Raw genomic sequence first — 23,129 nt, 5'->3', positions numbered from 1 at the left:
AGGGTTCTTTGCGTGATCAAGAAGTAAATTTTTGTTCTAAGCCAATATAAGTTTTGAAGTTGTTATGACAGCATAGCCTAGCCTGTTCGGCTTTTTGCCTCCCCTAGTATTTAACAGCTAATATTCCTGAGCCAAGAGAGTCAGGTGATACAATTTCCACTTTCACTCTTGACATTAACTAGGACCTAGAAAGATCAGTTTTCTCTGCTAAAAAAATTGTTTGAATGAAAAATATGGACTGTCTCTTCTAGATAAAAACTCTGATTTTAAAGTCTGTTTTAATATTTGTTGTACTCAAGGAAAATAGTGTCTTTTATAACTATCCTAGAGTATCTGGTTAAAAACCCACATTGCCATTTATTTTTTTAAATCCCACATAATAAATTACTGCTGTCTATATTAGAACTGCTATTATTTATTTGGAGCAGAACATCTTCTCATATAAAATACACATTGTTTTAGAGCCTAAATAGTCTGTTAACAGAGTATAATCTAACTTATCAAACACCTATTAAGTCACTGTACTTCTTAATTGCTTTGAAATCATTTCTCTATTCATCTTCATAACTGACTGAAGTAAGGAAAAATAATTTGTTGGTCCTAGATAGATCCTTTTCCTTTGCTGTATAAAGGCTATGGCTTTTATTCCAGAAATTGAAATATTATCATGAAAATGCCAGAATTTTACAGGTTTTTTTTCTTCTTACCAACAGATTTATAGCTTATCTTTACAATTAAAGGTTTATTTTTGTTTCCCAGTTGAGTTACTCTATAATTATTTAGGCTGAAATGTAATCATCAGATATATAAATTCCTTAAAACACTCAATATTTGAGTTGATTTGGCATGTATCCAGTTTTCGTAGGTTTAGTCTTCCTTTTAAAGTCCTACTGCTTTTAATAGAAGCTCAATTCTTTCTGAAAATCTGATGAAATCATCTCTTAAGTATGTGTAGGACGTGATCCATACAGTTTCCAGGACTGTTTGAAATTGGCTCCTTGAATAACCAGTCTGTTTCTCGTTCACATTTTATAGATGAGTCAACAATTGAACATCAGTATATCTTGCTCTTTTAAAATGTTTGTTCTGAAATAGGCTATACTTAATAGGTACCAAATCAATACTTACTGAACGAAAGCATTTAATATAGTTGTTAGTCCAGCTGTGTTGTGAAGCTAGGAATCAAGCTTCCGAAAGTCTTACTGAGTTCTCCTCAGAAGCTCTACTCAGCCTTCAAACACTAGGAAAAGCTATTTTCCATATCGTAAAAGATTTTAAATTCACCACAAGTCACATTCAATTTCCACTCCCTTTAACACAATGAAATCATAGAGCAGATTACTATTGAATTTTAACCTTACCTTTTATATCTTTCTAAAATCAGTAAAATACATTTAAATATGTCCTTATTATAAAAAATACTACCAGTTCCATTTCTCATAAGCCATGGCTTCTCTTCCTGATCCTGGCTTTATCACTAGCTGTGATGTCTGTGTATAAATTACTAACCTTCTCAGAGTATTCATTACCTTGTTTCTAAAATTAGAGTCTTTCAGTAGATGCATTTCTGGTTTTCTTTTTAACTCTGGGGTAATTTTTCTTTGTGTATTTTTTATGTCCTTTTTTAGTCTAGGTCTTTTCTTTGTTTTCAGAAGCATTTATAATGGCTAACCCCTAGAATATATTTTCATGGCCTCTTTGACCTTCCTTAATTCTAACATGATATATATACTGGTTAGGATAGGCTGGATTATACTGTAGTAACAACTTCTCTGACCTCAGTGGACTAAAGCAACAAAGTTTATTTCATGTTCATACTGGGAACTTTGCTCTGTGTTATCCTCATTCCAGAACTGAGGCCTTCAAAGTACTCACCATGTGGAGCTTTGCAGATTCTATAGCAGAGAGAAAGAGAATAGCCAACTATACATTGTCTTTGAAAACTTCCTCCCAAATAGACTTCCTCCAGAAATAAACACATGTCACTTTTGTTCATATGACATTGGTCAAAGAAAGTCACATGACAGCACCTAACTGATAAGGGGTAAGAATTGCTATCTTACAATGAGGGCCTGGATGTGGGAAGACATAGGAATATTTGGTGAACAGCTCTTATGACCATCTACCATGTTTTAAATCAAATGCTGACTTCTGGTAGGGGTAGAAATCAGTACTATACTTATGGAGGGCAATTTGTAAACATGTCAAAAGCACGAGAAATATGTCTTCCATTTGATTTAGTGGTTCCAGTTTTAGGAAATTATTGAACAGATATATGAAGATGTATATTTAATAATCAATTCTTCAAATGTATATCTATTGACTATGTACATTATGCCAGGAGCTGACATGGTCCATACCTTCAAAGAGCAGTTGGGGTAGGAGAGGGGAGAGAGAGTAGCAGAGATTGTTAAAAAGAAAAGAAACAGGGTAAGTGCTTTAGTGGAGAGTATAGTGTGCTATGAAGGCATATGGGAAAATTTCTTCTGACCTATTTTCCAGTTGCCTGATTCTCTCTTCAGCTCCCTTCCATTGGATTTTTCATTTCAGTTTCCATAATTTTTCATTACTGTAAGAGTTCTCCGTCAAATGTGCTAAATTACTTGTTATAGTTTCCCATTTCTTAAGATATTTTCAAGCTCATCTTTTAGGAAGGTATTGTTTTCTCAAATTGTGACATCATTTTGAATACCTACAAATTTTTTGATAATAAAATTTAAAATTATGTGTTTGTACTTTACTAAAATTTGACAATCTTTAGGGGAAAAAGACACAATCCACATTGTGTATACAGGTTGCAACTTGAAAAAATGTGTTTCATGGGAATACTATAAGGTAATACAGGAATGATAGTATGAGTTAGCATGTTGGAATTATGGCTGGTTTTTAATTTTTTCCAAAGTATAATGTTATTTTATGGTTTTTAGAATTTAAGAAATTAGACTGGCCAAATCAACTTAAAAACAAAGTAAAGGTAGTAATAATATTAATGGAGAATAATTGTTAAGCATCAATGGAGAGTTTCATACTCTCCATACAAAAGGCTTTCATACTTAAGTATTTAAAAAGCTCTGATTTACATCCATGGGTCAAATGAAAGTTGTGAGAAGTGTAATTCTTGTTGTTTTCATCATCATAGTAGAAAGTTTTTAAGTCTTTGTATGTGGAACTGTGGTGCATGGCCTACAAGGAAAACCTATATAAACCTGCTCCCCGACCTTTCTTCCTGCTCTTCTCATTCTGGTTTCTTTCTTGTATCAGCTAAGTTCAGCTCACATCAAGAGTTGGGAGTAGATTTAAGAACACACATCTTAGAACTGGGGAGGAAGAACACATTAAAGAGAAAAAGACTAGCTTTTTTTTTTTTTTAAGATTGTATTTATTTATTCATGAGAGACACAGAGAAAGAGACAGAGATATAATCAGAGGGAGAAGCAGGCTCCATGCAGTGAGCCCAGTGCAGGACTCGATCCCAGGATCCAGAGATCACACCCTGAGCCGGAAGACAGATGCTTAACCATTGAGCCACTCAGCCATCCCAAGACTAGCTTTCTATGAGGGCATATTTTCTGTTAGCAAGTAGTATGTTTCTCCCAAAGAAAGCTAGACTTGCAGAACCAAAGAAATAGCACAGAAGAGGTTAAATGCTTAATAACACTTGGAAACATTTTTTGCTTTTAGGAAGAAGAAAGGCGTATGGCATCTATTGTAGCCAAAAAGGAGGAAGAGAAGAAGCGGGAAAGTCATAAACAGTCCTTGCTTAAGGTACCTTCCCTAACGGGATGTGCGCGGGTGTGCGCACGTGTGCACGTGCTCACTGCTCCAACACTTGCTAGTCAGCCAGAAAAGCACTTTCCAGACCTCATAAAGCTTGCGTTCCTATCGGTAGAATTTTTTATAAATAAACACCCTTATAACTTTTATAAGTTACCTATAAATAAACCTGTACTTATGAAATGCGATATAATGTACATTATAAAGCACATGTGAAAGCTACAGATTTTAAAAAGAAGGGATAAAAAAATAAAGAGAACACAAGTTACAGTTTTTTTTTTTCCCCACACCAGTGCATCACTTTGTGCCACGTACCTTCGTTTTGGAAACTACCATAATAGACCATTATCCTTATGGAGATATTTTAATTAGCTCTGACACATGGGTTTCTTTTTAAATAATTGCTTTGTAATTTTAAAATTTTTAAAAAGCTTCTCTTATATAGAGGTGGTAGGGATTTTGAGGATTTAAGAATTAAAATTTGAAAAAAAAAAAAGAATTAAAATTTGTTTTAAACTAGTTTTAAATGATTTAGCATAGCAGTTATTACTTTCCTTAAATAAATATTTTCTTTAAAAAATGAAAAATATTTTCTTTTAAAACATTTTATATGGACATCACAGAACTATAATAAATGAAGACAGCTTAAAGTTTATAGCTTGTAGTATGCTCATACTATGTTCTAAAACTAAGGATACCGTGCTGGTTTTATCACTCATTCTTATGTAGGTGCTTTCCTTTAAAATGAAAATGCCATTTAGAATTCAAAAGATGACTAGTAGGGATATGAAGTTGTACAAAACAAACTTAGGAAACAAGGGAACTTGTTAAGGCAATGGAAATGTGTATCTTGATAGGGGTATGGGTTACACAGGTGTATGCATTTGTCAAAATTGATCAAAGCTTGAATCTGTGTGTTTTATTCTATGAAAACTACTCTTAAATTAACAAAAAAGAAAAACAACCCTCTCAGCTCAGGACTACTGCTTCAAAGAGTATTTAGAACTCTTACCCATCATGCTACAATTTTCTCATTTGCTGTTATTTCTAACCTCCTGACTCCTCCCCAACTTTACCTGTTTTCCCTCATCTCATTAATTAGATGTGTCTAGGCCCCCTTTTGATATCTCTTTTTATTGATTTAACTGATAGAATTTTAGTCTTTTCTATATTGGAATATTTCTAAGGGTTGGCCAAAAACACACTTTGGTTTATAGGAAATATAAACCAATATAGGCAAAATTTTTTAAATGTATAGGTAGGAGCAAGATTTATCATTGCCAGATAATACTATTGCTAAGTTTTGTAATGGTTCATTTGGAAAAAAGTAGTAGAGTTGACTCTTGTACAATATGAATTTGAACTACGCAGTTCCACTTATTACATGGATTTTTTTCAATATATACAGTACACTACTGTAAATGTATTTTCTCTTCCTTATAATTTTCTTAATATTTTATTTTCTCTAGCTTATTTTATTATATGAATATGATATATAATGCATATCATATTAAAAATATGTGTTGATCAACTATTTATATTATTAGTAAGGCTTCCAGGTGACAGTAGGCTATCAGTAGGTAAGTTTTTAAGGAGTCCAAAGTTTTACACAGATTTTCAGCACCCCGGGCCCAATCCCCGTGTTATTCAAGGGTCAACTATGTTTCCCATTGTACAGCTGCTGTACATAAGCTGCATAAGTGAATAAAGGAATAAAAATATGTAAATAAGTAAATAGACTAAAACTCTGGGACCAAAAGAACACATTTGTATGAGTTTTAGAATATGGAAAGGAAGAATAAACAGAGAGATGATTTATCTTTAAAGCTACCAGTATAAGTTGAGCCTGGTATAGGTAACAAATTGCTCTGGACTCTGCCTTTGCACTGAATTTTTTTTCCTATATACCCAATTCAGATGCTGTTTACTATCAATATTTTCGGAAATGTGCCATTAAACATTTAGCCAACTTGGTTTTTATACTTTGGAAAATTTTTATGAGAACTTCAAAAAATAGTGAATGCTTCTCTTGAAGCCACTAAATAGAACTCTTCAATTATGAAAGTTATTTAACGTCTAAATTTTTTAATTAGAGGAGAAGCATGGGAAATCAAGAGACCTGGATTCTAGCCCTAGCCCAGATTTGAAATCATGATACTGAAGATCCTCAGCATTTACTGGCTATTATTTCATGTGACAACATGAATTGATTTCATCATTAAATGAATTGATCATTAAGAAAAGTGGGTGGGGATCCCTGGGTGGCGCAGTGGTTTGGCGCCTGCCTTTGGCCCAGGGTGTGATCCTGGAGACCCGGGATCGAGTCCCACATCGGGCTCCTGGTGCATGGAGCCTGCTTCTCCCTCCGCCTGTATCTCTGCCTCTCTCTCTCTCTCTCTGTGACTATCATAAATAAATTTAAAAAAAAAAAAAAAAAGAAAAGAAAAGTGGGTGGGTGCTTATGAAGGGACCAGAAGAGTGCATTGACACATATCTTCTGTTGAAAGTGATAGTTACAGAATATACTGGTGCAGTATTGCTTGGACTATGAAGAGTAGACTCAAGTGGCAAAAGCTGAAATTTGGAATCTTCTAAAATAATTGTCACCTTAACACAGGCTTGGCGTTGTATTTTATCTAGCTTTAGAAACATGACTATAACTGATACGCTGAATGCATCCATGATCTTTGAGCAGAAGATGTTCTTTGGATACCCCTCTTCTGCCTTGTAGAATCTCTAACCTTCTTCTTGCTTCTTTTTTTCTTGTACCACAGATACCTAGAGTCCTTATGTGGCCCCTGGCCAGCCAGTGACCCCCACCTGACCCCAGGCTGCACTCCTATTTTAAAATATGTCTTTTCCCTCTTTCTGGCCCCAATAAAAAATAACCATTCTCTTAGTCAACCTGGTGTTGATCTAATTTCAGTAACCCAAATAAAGGAAACTTAACTATGGGGTAGGTATAGGAAAGTGTTTGTATTTTCAGATTATCTTATAAATGTGCTAACATACTCAGTGTATAAAGATATTGTGTATCACTTTTCTAAACACAGCTATATCTGCCTCATTAAGAATATTCCTTTCTGCCAACTCCCAGTCAACTAGGAAACCAAATGCATGGAGCCAGCATGAGAACCATCTGCTGTTAGCTCACTGCCCTTGCCTCTTTAAAACTGGCCTGGTGGTGGGTAAAAATGATAATACTTAGGTTAAGAATTGGGTTGTACCAGTTATCTATGAATAACTGTAATAGAATTCCTTAAGGTAAGATTTTTTTAGTATAGATTTGGGGGAAAAAAAACGTTTTTATAGAATAGCAGATTCTTATTTGCTTTAGATGAAGAAGACATACATAAAATATCCAAAAGTCACAGAAGCATATGTGTGTGTGTGTGTGTATATACATGTATGTGTGTATATATATGTATATGTATGTATATATATACACACACATAAATATAATCCACTTAATGATACAGACAAATTTGAAATACCAAGCAACAGAAAAAGAACAGAACTTTTAAAAAGTTTAATTTTTTACAAGATTTATTTATTTATTCATGAGAGACACAAAGAGAGAGGCAGAGACATAGGCAGAGGGAGAAGCAGGCCTCCCGCAGGGAGCCCCGTACGGGACTCAATCCTGGATCCCGTGAGCCGAAGGCAGACGCTCAACTGCTGAGCCACCCAGGCGTCCCTAAAAAAGTTTACTTTTAATTAAGGTACTCAATACCATTTTTCAATGCTAAAATTTTAGATATCCCAATATAGGCAAAGAGATGGAACTAAAAGTTTATTATTCTGCATATATGCACTGAGGAAATGGGCAAAGAATTTTCCTAGCAGCCCTTCCTGACTCTGAAAGCAGCAGTAGGAGAGGTCAATATCACCCAGCTGATCGGTCATTGGATGAGTGCTGTCAGTAAAGAGGAAAGAGAAAGTGTCTATTTTCAGCACTTTGACCACATTGACATGCCATTTAAAGATGATAACTTGATAATGGATACTTTACTAGAATATTATTTTCCTTATCAATTTATATAAGCTGAGTAGAAACATTTCAGTCAGGCACATTTTCTTTCAGTAGTCTAGCTGCATTTTTCAACAAATTTCTGTGAGAGAATGGAGCCCCAATACCCTAAGTCAGTGGTTCTCACAGTGAGGTCCATGCAGCAGTAACCTTAACAGCAGCTGGGAGCTTTTAGAAATGCAAATTCTCAAGCCCACCTCAAACACATTAAATCAGAATGAGATGAGAACCAGCAATTGGTGTTTTATTATTTTGGGCACCCTAAAGTTTGACAACCATTGTAAAGCATCCACTGCATATAATGAATTAACTTCTTTCCTATTCATCTAAGATGTACTAGTTGCCTAGAAATATTTCAACTTAGTACAGTTTCTTTTTTTTTTTTTTTAGTACAGTTTCTTTTAGTAGTCTTTATGTAATTATTAATTTTCAGACATTGTAAGTCATCCTGTGAAGCTCGGAACATTGATCAACCCCTCTTCTTCTCCTCACCTCTCAATGGAGATTATTCCATCATACTAGTATGAATAACTGGGTAGGAAAATTAAAAAATTGTTAGTTTTCTTCCTGCTAGTTTAAACACAAAAGTATATAAATTTCTGTCAAATTGAACTTTCAGATAGTAAATTTTCATATCTTTAATGGGAGTAATTATTGTTTGTGTGTAATTTTTTTCTCTTTCAGGATGATAGACCATTTATTGAGATGATTAAGTGCACAGGGTAAATAAAGGCCACTTGTACTTTTAGGGTACCTATTTGTAGCTACTTTTAAGGAATGGGCTCCTTTTAAAAGTATGATAAGTAGTATAAACAACGTGCTTTGGGGATATTCTCCTGCTACAAAAAATTGCTTTCTGTAATTCTTGTCACAATAAACTTTTTCATAGGAGAAGAAAAGGTTAACAATTAACAACGTAGCTCGAAAGTGGGACTTGCAACAACATCGAATACCCAATATTGCTCCAAATCAAGATAGAAAAGTTTCTGACTCTCCTCAGGACCCTTCTCAGCTCCATGGAAGCACCGTCTCTGCATTTCCAGAGGAAACAGGGTATGCAATGGTATTCTTTCCGGGTACTAATGTCTTTGGAGAACTGAATTTGGAGCAAAAATGGGAAACCACTTAACATACAATTATTTAAAAATGGTTTTCCTAAGAAAACCTACTCAAATTAGAAGTTTAAATTTAAAAGGGAAGATGGAAATACTGAAAATATAAACTGACCCGTAATTAAAACACCCTTCAGTGGTTTCCTATTTTTCATAAGAAAACAATCTAGATTACTTAGTGTAATGTAGCCTAGGAGACCCTCTACCTGTTTCACTTACTTCATCCCATACCATTAGCCACTGTTGTGATGCTGCATCAGTGGCTTGCAGTTGTTACTCCCTATCTCAGAGCCTTTCTCCTACAACAGTTGTATTGTCCCCTGACACTACTTCTTGCCTTACTTCCCTACCCTGCCCTAGTTAATGCCAGCTGAAGATTTTAAAGTTAAACCTCACATCTCCTGGAAAGCCTTCCCCAACTGCATACTGGAGACTAGACTCATTCAGAATCCCCTCATCTCTCAGTACTGTATACTTCTTCTCAGCTCTTACCATAACATAATTAAGTAACTAGTGGGTGATTAGTTGTTTCATATCTATCTTCCCTACTAGAGTGTAAGCTTGAAGAGGAAAAGAATCCTGATTCTGATTCCTGATTATCTTGACCTCTTTTGTGTCCCCAGCAGCCAGCACAAAACCTTACTCCTAACTGGTAGTAATTAAGCAATTTTGGCATAAGACCTGAATAATTACTCCAGCTGTGTTGTATAATATCTGTTATTCCAGTGGGCTTATGACCTCTTTTCTTCTGTAACATATGTGTCACATAATATATATCTCCTGTTTTATGAGCAAATCTGAGTGCACTATGTAGATTTTACATATTTCTTTTCCTCTTTAGAAAGCATATTCAAGGGCAGCCTGGTGGCTCAGCGGTTTGGTGCCGCCTTCAGTCCAGGGCCTGATCCTGGAGACCAGGGATCTAGTCCTGCATCAGGCTCCCTGCATAGAGCCTGCTTTTCCCTCTGCCTGTGTCTCTGCCTTGTGTGTGTGTGTGTCTCTCTCATGAATAAATAAATAAAATCTTAAAAAAAAAAAGTTAAAAAAAGCATATTCAAATCAAATAAATGAGAGATATAAAGCATATATATATATATATATAGTTTATTTATATTTTAAAAAATCATTTATATATTTATATAAATTTAAAACAAAGCCTAAAAATCAAAGATAGAATGCTTTTCAATTTTGTTTCACTTGATGAAACACCATTATTTAAAGACCTTAAACCAAATTCTGAAGAACATTTCATACTAAATATAATGTAGCTTTTCTTCCAAGTTTTCAGGTCGTATTCTTTAAACTTTTCATATGCAAAAAATGACATGAAGAAAATAACTTAAGAGGCATCACACTAATATTTTGGAAGTTTTCTTGGAGTTGAAGGATGTGACATATATTTAGCCAAATATACTTCAAAAATTTTAGTTATAGGATTAATTTATACTTATATTAATTTATATTGTACTTTCTTCAGCTCACCTGGGTATCATAGCTATATGTAGAACTTCTCAGATTTTTCAGCTAGCAACATAAAGCAAGAATAGAAATTTTAATTCAGTGATAATTTATAATTTATATAATAAACATATATCATTCTTATATCACCTTAGAGCTTTCTTTAATATCATTTTACTTGGTCAGAACTATAACACTTTATAAAGTTAAAACTTTATAGTCCTACGCTTTAGATTTATGAAATACGACATGAGTCAGTTTATTTCTGATTGCTGTTTTTTAAAAAACATTTTTTCCTACCTTCCTTAAGTTTTCTTAGATCTGGGGGATCCCTGTGTGGCTCAGTGGTTGAGCGCCTGCCTTCGGCCCAGGGCGTGATCCTGGAGTCCCGGGATCAAGTCCCGTATCGGGCTGCCTGCATGGAGCCTGCTTCTCCCTCTGCCTCTCTCTCTCTCTCTCATGAATAAATAAATAAAATCTTTAAAAAAATTTTAAAAAAGTTTTCTTAGATCCAAGTTTATCTAAATAATCTTATACATTATACCCTAAAATTTTAATAAGGTTTTAAAAGGTAGTTCTTTCTACTCCAACTTTATTTTTATGTATAATGTTAGGTAAGTTGAATTTATTTCATTTGGTCAATTTGATAATGGCATTTATTATTAAGGTATTCTCTTTTTTAATGGGGATGCCATTTTCATATTATGTTAAGTTCCTATAAATATTTGTATATATTTCTGGACTTTCTTTTTTTTTTTTTTTTAAAGATTTATTTGAGAGAGAGAAAGAAAGAGAGAGAGAGAGAGAGAGCACAATCTGGAGAGGCAGAGAGAGAGGGGGAGAATCTCAAGTTGACTCCACACTAAGTGCAGAGCCAGACATGGGGCTCGATCTGAGGACCCTGAGATCATGACCTGGGCTGAAATAAGAGCCAGATGCTCAGTTGATTGTGCTACCCAGGTGCCCCTATTTCTGGACTTTCCATTACATTTTACTAATCTATTTATCTATTTTAATGCCAATACCAAAGCTATTTCATTATAGTAGTTTCATAGTAAGTTTTAATATCTTTGTAGGGGAAATCTGCTTTCACTATTCAAAGTTGTAATTCTCACACACTTGTTCTTCCATATGAACTTTATTTTTTTTTAAGATTTTATTTTTATTTATTCATAAGAGAGAGAGAGAGAGGCAAAGACACAGGCAGAGGGAGAAGCAGACTCCATGTAGAGAGCCTGATGTGGGACTCGATCCTGGGACTCCAGGATCATGCCCTGGGTCAAAGGCAGGCGCTAAACTGCTGAGCCACCCAGGGATCCCACCCCCTTTTTTTAAAGATCCATATGAACTTTAGAATGACTTAATCTACTGATATAACATTGTATGTTAATTACACTTCAATGATAAGTTATTTAATCTAAATGGAAATGTTAAGAATTGTATTCAAGTGACATTTAAGTTATATATTCAAGTGACATTTAAGTTATATATTTCAGAAGTATTGACATTCTTAAGATAATAAGCCATCACTTTAGAAATCATGGTATACCTCCATTTTTTCAGGTTTTGTTTGGTATCCAGAGGGAGCTCATTAGAAAAGCATTGAAAGATTGAAGGAAAATTCTGAGGAATTAAATGCGGTTAGAGACCATGAAAATGTAGCAACTATAGTCAGATTGTTGAATGAGTCTTCCAGGAGCACAGAGTAGGTAGGTGTAAGAGTAGAGAAGCTATATGTTTGATAAAGAGTAAGGAGATAAAAGATCAAAGATAAAGAATAAAAAATTCAAGTATAATGATAAAAAAATGATTGGTAATATGGTCTGGGGTAGATTTTTAAAGTATTAAAAAATACAAGGTTGCCAACAGATTAGGAGAAAATTTAGTATTTCTGAAGTTGGAAATCTAAATGAAGTTGAAGATGAGAAGCTTATGAAGTAAGAGGGTGAGTAGCGAGTTGAAATAGTTGGAATTTATGGTCAGAGTTAAGTAAGTTTTTGAAGTGGAAGATTTTGAAGGTGCAACATATCTGAGAGCAACTTGGAGGCCATTGTGGCCATGGGAGTGGGTTGTTGGAGAGGAGTAGACGTGAGGGTCATCAGAGAGAGAGATCAACTGAAGCTATTATTGTGGATACCGAAATTACTGATAGTAGAGCTAGGTGTGGCACCAGGGGCCAGTGTATTCAAGAGTGATCAGCCTTATCTCCTTCCAGTCTAAGTCATGCATCCTGTGCTCTTGATGCAGGGCTGTTTACTGTTCACGTTTTACTGGGTTGGCAGAATGTCTTTGTTTATTAATCGGCTCTTTTACCTGGCAAAAGATCTCTAATAGATAGGAATTGCAGACTATTAATATGACTTTCCCAACACTTTGAACTTTTTAAGCAGCTATGACCAAAAATTCTGTGACCCTCTAAAATAATTTAAACTTACAGAGTCTTCTCTTTTATGGTCTCAAAAACAAGCATTCAGTTCCAAGACAAAGAGGAAGTATCTGTTAGTGAAAGTCGTTATGCCTTATAGTTACTGCCAAGAGTTTCAGAATTTTTATTAGAAGTTCCACAAAGTCAGAGGCCTTTTAAGCAAGAAGCACAAAAGAGGAGTTTGGGAGAGATGGGAAAAGTGATGTATGGGTTCAGTGGAGAGCAGTAATGAATCACTGGAAAGGGATCCACAATTTCTGGCAGAAGATTTATTTTTTAGTAATGTAAGTTCAAAGTGCCAAGGAGACATCATTACATTATCTTGGTCTGACCCTCTTAATTACTTAAAAACTATGAAGTCAAGGAGACATAGATGATATTTGAAGTTAGAAGAGTAAACTGTAAAGATAGTGAATTATTGGCAAATTTTAATGCAAAATTACTTATAACTTCTAGTGGTTATAAATAATTTCTGCAATCTAGTTGTGCTTGTTTGATTCATGTAAAATCTCTTACATCAGAAAGACAGAGCTATTTCTAAAAGAGCTGATTATACCTTGTATGGGTATGCACCAGGGGTTCTTACCGGAGTATACAGATAGACTTTTTGAATTTGAAGTCCTTATTTTATACTTGAACTCTCCACACCATTTGGCATAAGTTAACACTCTTCATCTTGAAAAGCTATTTGCATTGACTTTTCTGATGGCACAGTCACCTGATTTTCCTTTTACCTGGGTGGCTGCTGTTTTTGTTTTTGTTTTTTTAAAAATAATATCTTGCTAATTCCTTTTCTTTAAATTTTATTCATTTATTTATTTTTAAGACTGATTATTTATTTATTTATTTGTTTGTTTATTTATTTATTCATGAGATACACAGAGAGAGGGAGAGAGAGGCAGAGACACAGGCAGAGGGAGAAGCAGGCTCCACGCAGGCAGCCCGACGCGGAACTCGATTCCGGGACTCCAGGATCATGCCCTGGGCCAAAGGCAGGTGCTAAACCACTGAGCCACCCAGGGATTCCCTAAATTTTATTTAAATTCAATTTGCCAGCATATAGTATAATACCCAGTGCTCATTTCATTATGTGCTCTCCTTAAGCTAACTCCTTTTCTACCAAATCTCTAAATGTATATTATACTTTCTCAACTTATGAGGTTTAGATAGATTTTTTGCTATAATAGACAAGGATTCACTCACTTGTTAGCTCCCAAACACTATATACCCAGAATTCCTTTATTAATAACTCCTGGAATTTACTATAACTAAACCTCTATTTTGTGTTTCATCTGCTATAGATAGTAGCTTTCAAGTTTTCATTATGCAAGACGAGTCTACCCTTTACTTTTCCCACTATTTTACATTGCAACTTTTTATGAGCTATACTTTTCTAGTTTCCCTTGTGATTTCATCATTGACCCATTGTTTAAGAGTTTAATTTCCATACATTTGTGAATTTTCCAGATTTCTATCTGTTACTGAATTCTAGTTTTATTCCATTGTTTTCAGAGATGTTCTGTGTGAGACTTGTTTTGTGGCTTAACATATAACATATGGTCTATTCTGAAGAATGGTCCATGCACACTTGAGAAGAACATACATTCTAATGTTGTTGGGTAGAGTTTTCTATGTATGTTAGATCTAGTTGACTTATAGTACTCTTGAAGTCCTCCATTTCCTTATTATTTTTTCTGTCTAGTTATTCTGTTATTACAAGTAGGGTATTGAAATCTCCCACTATTATTGCAGAACTATTACTCCCTTCAATTCTGCCAGTTCTTTATATATTTTGGACATGAAATGCAACATGTTTATAATTGTCACACCATCCTGATGGATTGACCCTTTTATCGATATAAAATGTCCTATGGACACTTACTGACACGATATCTATTTTGTCTGATATTAGCAGCCACTCTGGCTCTCTGTTGGTTATCATTTGCATGGAATATCTTTTTCCATCCTTCCAATTTCATCTGTTTGTGTCTTATAATCTTGTAGAGAGCATATGGTTGAGTTTTGTTTTTTTAATCCATTCTGCTAAAAACTACCTTTTAGTTGGAAAGTTTAATCTATCAAATCCTGATGAGAAAGCACTTAATTCTGTCATTTTGCTCTTTGATTTCTATCATGTGGCTTTTCTGTTCCTCAGTTCCTCCATTTTACATTTTTTGTGTTCAAGTGACTATTTAGTGTGCCATTGTGATTCTCTTCCCATTCCTTTTACTGTATGTATTTCTTAGCTATTGTCTCAGTTGTCACCCTGGGGATTACATTTAACATCTTAATAACAAATTAGTTTGCATTAATACCAACTTAGTTGCAATCATATATAAAAACTTTGCTTCTATATAGTTTCACTCTGTTTATGTCGTTATTGTCACAAATTTCGTCTTTATACATTATGTGCACATTAACATAGATTTATTATTATTATTTTATGCATTTGTCTATTAAATCATATAGAGAAAAAGAAGACTTACCAGTCAAAAATACAGTTATACTGGCTTTTCTATTTACCTATGTAATTACCTTTCCTGGTATTCTTTGTTTTTTCATATGGCTTTGACTTACTATCTGATGTCCTTTTATTTCAGTCTAAGTGACTACTTTAGCATTTCTTGTAGGGCAAGTGTACTAGCAATGAACTCTCACAGCTTTTGCTTATCTGGGAATTTCTTAATTTCTTAATTTCAAAGTGCTGCTTTGCTGGATATAGAATTCTTGGTTGAAAGTTTTTTTCTTTCAGCACTGTAAATACAGCATCCCACTGCCTTCTGCCCTCCATGATTTCTGATGAGAAATTGGCTGTTAATCTTGAGAGTCCGTCAGACGTGATCAGTCATTTCTCCCTTTCTATTTCAAGATTCTTCCCCTTGTCTTTGCTTTTCAACAATTGGAGATGACTTCTTAGGATCTTCTTAAGTCTTTTCTGAGCTGTGTCCAACCCTGGACATGAATGTTGCCTCCTGGATTCCCTGGAATACACAAGTACTTAACAAAGACCTTATTCCCCCAATTCTCTCCTTCCCCAGCCTCAAATTTTTTGCTGTCTTTTGTTTGCCCCATGTGGTGCACCTAGTATACTTTTGTGTTTAAATGCTTTCAACAAATACCATGCAGGAAGCCACCCAGGCTAGGGAAAGCTCTGAGGCAGGTAAAACAAAAGCTCTTCAGTTGATCCTTCAGAGAACCAGCAGACATGTCAAAACACACAACCCCAATTTTTTGAGAGTAAAGTATGTATTGTTCTTTTACACAAAGAATATGGGCTGCCATCTTCAATATCACCACTGAGCTGAGGAATGGGAGATGTTTACCAGGTAAGTTAAAGTGCACAGAACTCTCCTCTTGAAATTCAGCATGTTTTTCCCTCATTACACATTTCTCTGGTGATTGTAAATGTCTTGTTAGATTCCAGAGCTCTGAAAAAGTGGATTCTGACAGCTTTTGCTAGCATATTTGTTGCTTTTGTGGAGGAAAGGAGTTTGGGGGTTGCTCATTCTACCATTTTCTCTCATTTGGAACCCCAATTTTGCTATATTCTATGAACTATACTTTCACTTATTTCAACATTAATGTGATTTATAATTGCTCTGTAACCATAACATTGTCAATTGGTAGCTTCTAAAGACTGAAAACCAGTAACACTGTTTAAGTTTCTGTGATTATGTAACTATCTTTTACTTGAGCATTAAGTAGTATACTGTGATTGTATCTCCTTTTCTGCTTCCTAAACCATTCAAGGAAAATATTCTTAGCATCAAATTCAAATGGCCCCCTCTTCTTCACACTTCAAAACATGTTCAAAATCATACCAGACTTTAGTTTGCTTTGCATTTGAGCCATAGTTTTCTTACGTACTTTGTTTTTATCTGGTTTCTGATGGCCTTTTACTATTATTGTTATTATTATTATTATTTATTAAACAAAGAAATTTGTGCCGCCTTTACTACATTCCAGTTTCTTTGAACTTCTTGTTTATCTATTGAATGGAACTTACTCTTCCTGAAGCCTGCTATCTCCCTGATGTAATTTAGTCTCATGGTTTCCTTTTGGGCCGTTGTTCACAGTTTATTATTTTATAGCATATTCCTAGTAGCCTTTTCTTGCCTTATGTATCTTTCTAATACCCTCAAGTACTTCTATTCTCTCAACCTCTAGGTGGCAGGATTACTCAGATTTTAGTTCCAGGCCTTCTTTTTGCTCTCTACTTTCCCCCATGTAATCTCATATATGTCTTTGCCTTTAAATAACATTTGTGGGGGATCCCTGGGTGGCTCAGCAGTTCAGCGCCTACCTTTGGCCCAGGGCATGATTTTGGAGTCCCAGGATCAAGTCCCGCATCAGGCTCCCTGCATGGAGCCTGCTTCTCCCTCTGCCTGTGTCTCTGCCTCTCTCTCTCTGTCTCTGTCTCTCTCTCCCAATCTCTGTCTATCATGAATAAATAAATAAAAATCTTTAAAATATATATATGTATTTTAAAAAATAAATAAATAACATTTGTGTTTTGAAGATAACCAATATATATACCTTTCCTTTTATGGTTTACCCTATTTGGATTGTATTTAAGAAAAAAAATCCTTTACCACATCGAGATTGTAAAAATATTCTCCCAGTTTGTCTTCCTAAAGTTTTAAAATTTGGCCTTTCATATTTTAGTTTTTATTATATTTGAAATTGGTTTTTAAGTTTGAGATTGAGGTCTGATTGGGTTTTTCTCATATAGGAGGAATTAATTGCCCTAATGATATACTGAGTATTCTTTCCTTCTCCCACTGATCTGCAATGCCACTTGGCCTGTTTTATTGACAGTGGGAGAAGTAGGTAATAGGGTCCTTATATAGATCTTCAATTAATGCCCCTATATTAAGTCTTATTTCTACTCCCATCTTCTATCATATCTATTGTTCTTTCCTTTCCAAAAGTCCTACTGGGCAGTTTGCCTGTCATCTTTGTTTTTGTCCCCAGTGCATATTCCAAGCAACAACTTCCTTTGTTTTTCTTCATCATTCAAAATTCTTTTACTTTCTAGCTTCCAGACATTTTCTGAATCTTCTTATGGCAGGTTGTCCCTCCCTCACCCCCAACTGTTGTACTTCTTGTTGTGGGTTTGCACTAGTTCAATTACTTTAATGGCATTTAGAGGGAGATTTCAAACTCATGTGTTCAGTCTTTGTGCTAGTTTATCTGAAAGTACACAGTGGAAAGTTTTAAATTTTGGAAGTTATGTTACTATATTCTCTGTAAGTCTTTTAAAATATAATTAAATTTCATCTTTCTGGAATGATATAAACCTGGCTCTTTCTGAAGGTAGAATGTCAGAGGGTCACAAAGTCCCTTCCTTAGGGTTCCAATTTGTTTCTTAATACTACATAAGTTTTTCCATTTTTAACAATCCCATTTATAGTCTTTAGTATTTCATAATGCCAAAAAAGTGGCTAATTCTTGTGTTAGAGTGTCTGTGACCTTTGGCTTATGGGTGTGTAACTAAATGCCTGGAAACAAGTATCCATGAAAAAATTATAGGCACATAAAGAGAAGAAATTCTGTAAAACTTTGGTATATCCCATTAATGATTTCACTGTTCACTGTACTTGGGACAGCTCTACAGTAAAATGACATATTGCAGGTTTCTTTTCCCTGCCAGAAATGGGAAAGTACTTGGTGTAATGTTTTCTTTGCTTACATTGGATGCATGCAGTGAAGCTGGTTTATTTTTGGTCATTTCCTGTCTATGAAGACTGTGGTACTTTAGCCAACACTACCATAATAAAATATAATGCATAAAATGAATTTCCACACCTACGAATGTTGTAATAGAAATTCATAAAATACGTTATTATAGGAATCAGCACCACTTATTCATTGGGAAAAGAATCTTCCGAAATATTTTAAGTCTTTCTGTTCTAGCCTGTTATAGAAAACCTAAAGATTTTTAAAAACACACCAAAAAACCCCATAATCCTCTGAAATATTGTCTTTTTTTCCAGTTAGGCATTTAAGAGTATATTCTTTATTTAGCCTGGCTTTCAAGAACTTGTTACTTTATTGCATTAAATTAATTACCTTGTCTTTTCTTGGAGTCTTATACTAATCAAGAAGGCATAGAATATTTTTCTGATTCCTGTATTAAGATCAGGTTGATTAAATGAACATTTGTACTTGTAATTAGCCACTTGATTGTGAGGATCTTGGAGAGAATTCCTATTTGATGGCAGGCTGCCTACTGTTCTATAAATATTTGAAGTGGGAAATATACATGGAAACGTATTAGGCTTCATGGGAAAACAAATTTTAAAACATGGATTCTCCATAGGAATGCTACATTTCTCAGTGTGTTAATTTAGACTAGACAGGGGTAGAAAACTAGACCACTTGACCCAGTCACCTACTCTACAATTTTGAGCCACATTTGACTCTTTCCTTTCCTTTATACTCCAATTTCAGTCACTAAGTTCTGCTTTTATTTTTTCTTAAACATGTTATATCTATGTTCTCTTCTTTTATTGATAATAATCACTAAAATGTAAAATGTATTGAGCTGAGCATGAGATATGGCTTAGAATATTTCTAATCTATGACAACTTTGAAAAAATATGTATTATAATTACCATTTATGTACAAGAAACTGAAACTATAAAGAAATTAAATAACTTGCTCCCAACGTCCTCTGTTTATCAATGACAGGTCTGGGATTTGAACTAAGGTCTGTCTGGTTTTCTTGCCAATTCCATTTCCACTATACCATGACTTCTTTTTTCTTATGCCCTTATATGATCCAGTTGATGCTATAGCACTGGTTTTCCTACTAATCTGTCTTCATCCAGCCTTTCCCTGCTACGTCTTCCACAAAGATGACCAACTTATCTGTCTGAGGTAGATCCTTGAGGATCAAGAAATGTCATGTTCATCTTTATATTGAGCTCCATGCATGGCACATTGGAGGTGCTTAAAAATGTGCATCAAACATGGTCCCGTTACCTTTTAGTTTGCTCTTTTATTCCTTTTTCTGCTCCTCAACCTTACGGGATAAAATCTGACTTTTCATCTTCATTTTCACCTACAACTCTTCCAGTTGTTTCAGTGTTCTAGCCATATGGAAATTGTTCTTACCTGAATATGTTATATATAATTAGGATTCTATACCTTTCTTCATTTAGTTTTTCTTACCTGAAGTGTGCTTCCTCCTATTTCTGGTGAAATTCTACTGTGCATCTTTCAAGGACCAGTTCAAATGCTACCTCCTTTTGAAAACTGACTTATCCCTACTGGAAGAATTCCTTCCTCTGTATTCTCACAGCATATCATTTAAATATTCATTATATGAAAATGAGCACATTGTATTACTATATATATTATATATATAATCCCAAATATATATATTTTATTATATATTATATATATAATCCCAAATATATATGTATTTTATTATATATTATATATATAATCTTATATATATATATATACACATATACATACTTGTCTTGTTCTTTACCCTTCATCCATATTGGGAGCTCTTTAAGGGCAAGTAAATCTTAATTTATCTTTATATTCCCAGTGCCAAACATAATACCTGATACATAGTAAGCTCTACAGATAAACCTACTTGTTTAAGAGAGGTTGAGGTCATTTCAATTTAATTATATTTCATGTATTTATTAAATTGATTGCAGAGTATGATTAGAGCAGTTATATTTCTTAGACTATAGCCCTATGAAAGTGAAGAAAAGTTCTGATACACTCAGCACTTGTACATGATCTCTATACTGACTGTCCTTATCAATACAGATGATTTAGTTGCCTATGCCAGAACAGATGATTTAGTTGCCTATGCCAGAATCCTTAGCAGTGCCCTGTATATAATGGGCTTTCAGCAAATGTTTGCTGAATAAATGAATGAATGAACATATGAAATAATATGTAGTATGTATGACTGCAAAGATGTGGACATATCTACCAAGCATACAAGGAAAACTGGAAGGACAATCCCCAACATATAAACATTTTTGGAAAACTTTCCAAGTAATTTTTTACACAAATTAGAGCACAGCTTCCCTGAAGAATAGGTTCCTCTACTCTATATTGGCCAGAGTTTGAGGCTAAATTCAAGCCTCATTCAGAAAATAACTAAAATGAGTTAGCAACAGTGTGACCTAATTTAACAGGTGCTACATTTCCTGTTGCCCAGAAAACTCACCTTTATTTTTTACAAAATGTCCATGTGAGATTTATATAAGTTAGAGATTACCTCTGCTTTCTTTTGTAACCATATTACTATTTTCCTGAGTTTAGGCTTATTATTTCACTTATTTTCCCAACAGACTGCTTGACAAACCTTTCTACAAAATAAATAATCCCTTTCTGATGAAAGACTTTTATCTTGGAGTTCATATTCTTTTATTTTTAATCACATGGAAAAGAAAAAGAAAGGTAACATACTTCCAAAAATGTGATATAATACATTACCCTTCTCAAAGGATTTATTCGTATTTTTGATACATAGCTCTGATTCTCCGTCATTTTTACATTAAAATGAACTTGGTTTGCTGGGTATCATGGCCATTAGGCAACTAGATAGGTTTTTTTTTTCTTGCCTTGACCTTATGTCTTCATTATTTGCCTTTGCCTTACCTGAGAGCACCTTGCTAACCCTTTTGTATCTGGATCACTGATTCTGCCCTTTTGTTCAAATCATAGCTTACAATCAGAACATCCTTCTTAAGACTCAGTAGACAATCATTAAAAACGTCATAATTGTCTCACTTGATTAATTCATTCAAGAAATATTTATTGAATATAAAATATGCTAGGAGCAATGCTAGATGGTGGATCTACTAAATGTGACAAAGTTGGAGCCCTCAAAGATCCCTGTGAGAGAGACAGACAAGTAAGCAGGTAATTGCCATGTAGTATGTTAAGTGTTGTAACAGGGGTATGCACTCTTTTCAGCAAGACGTCTATATTTTAGTAGCAGTGAAATATAACTTCTATCCTTTATCTTATTCCAGAAATAATTATATGTTTACATAGCTCAACACAAAGGTATCACACAAAGTACAATATAAGGAACTGCTAGTTCTATCTTTTTAAATTCTGTTATTAGCCTTTACCTTTATAGGATTATAGGTTATTCAAATACTACTGCTCGTTAAATGTCTAACTACTGCCATATAATAATCATTGTCCTAAGCCCTAGCCTGGCAGAAATCAAGCCTCTTTGTATTTTCTTGGTTGCATATTCACTTCAAATTGACTGATATTATTACCCAGCTTATTATTGTATGCACGGGTGTGTTACGGGCTAACTGATGCCTCCAAAATAAATATACATAAGTCCAGTAAAACATAGTAAAAACAAGGTAATGGTTTGTCAGTCTTCTCCTCCAATATCAGCATTATAAAAAATTTGAAGATCCTTAATTATCCATTTATTTAACATACATTGTGAAAATATATTACTATGCTTCAGTGCCCCAAAGATGAGGAAATATAGTCTTTAGCCTCCAGGAATTAACTGATAGAGAAGGCAAATTGTAAACATATACTTATGATACACTAAGAGAAATGATATATTGGAGAAGTATATTAAAATTCACAGAAGCACAAAGCAAGGCAAAGTACTAATATTAGTAAGGGTAAATAAATACTCTTGGAAGGTAAAGATAGCTGAATGAAAGCATATAGAACAAAAGTAAAATGTTGTTTGAGATTTGAAACCGGGCAAGTAAATAGTTATGTCTCTGTTCACAAATCAGAAAATTTGAGTTGGGTTGAGCTATTTCTTTTCTTCTTTGTCTATCATTTGGGTACCTTTTGCAAAAAAAAATGTGGCTTCTACTTTGGAAATAGTAACAATTATTTTCAGTAGAGTATGTGATTTTATGTATATTATATATATGTGTGTGTCTTTATATACGTATATATATAGAGAGAGACAGCTTTAAATAGTGGATTATTTTTCATTTTTAATTTCAAAACGGGGAAGAAATCTTCATTAATTTTACTACTTATAACTGTAGTATACAATTGCAAAATGTCAACCAACATTGAGGTATTCAAAAATAGAAAGTCAAAGTTACCCCTTAATCTAGCTTCTGAGAGGTAAACTATTGTTAACAGTATTTATATGTCTTCCCAACTCTTTTATAGACATATTTTCATATGGTTCTTAATATAGAAATAGTGTTCTGTAAAGCGCGTTTTTTTTCCTGCTAGACAGCAGAATACTTTATAGATTAGGAAAACATATTTGTACTATCACGAAAAGAATCAGAAAAAGAGAAAAGATATCCATGATATACTAAGTTGATTGTTTTAAAACTAA

At 34.2% G+C, this 23,129-nt stretch overlaps 1 protein-coding gene across 4 annotated transcripts in view; it reads left to right on the top strand.

Annotated features, from left to right (window-relative positions):
- LRRC49 (leucine rich repeat containing 49) overlaps positions 1-23,129 on the top strand; it is a 150,523-nt gene that overhangs the window by 100,815 nt on the left and 26,579 nt on the right. For all 4 annotated transcript variants that reach the window (XM_041736103.1, XM_041736112.1, XM_041736130.1 and 1 more), the window contains 2 exons: positions 3,682-3,765; positions 8,694-8,857. In XM_041736103.1, coding sequence (XP_041592037.1) covers positions 3,682-3,765; positions 8,694-8,857 — 248 coding nt within the window. The remainder of the gene's footprint in view (positions 1-3,681; positions 3,766-8,693; positions 8,858-23,129) is intronic.

This window comes from Vulpes lagopus, chromosome 2 (genome assembly GCF_018345385.1).
Source record: "Vulpes lagopus strain Blue_001 chromosome 2, ASM1834538v1, whole genome shotgun sequence".
In the NCBI taxonomy this organism is placed as follows: domain Eukaryota; kingdom Metazoa; phylum Chordata; class Mammalia; order Carnivora; family Canidae; genus Vulpes; species Vulpes lagopus.
The sequence above is the reverse complement of the archived record's forward strand: the minus strand, read 5'-3'. Positions and strand labels throughout refer to the sequence as shown.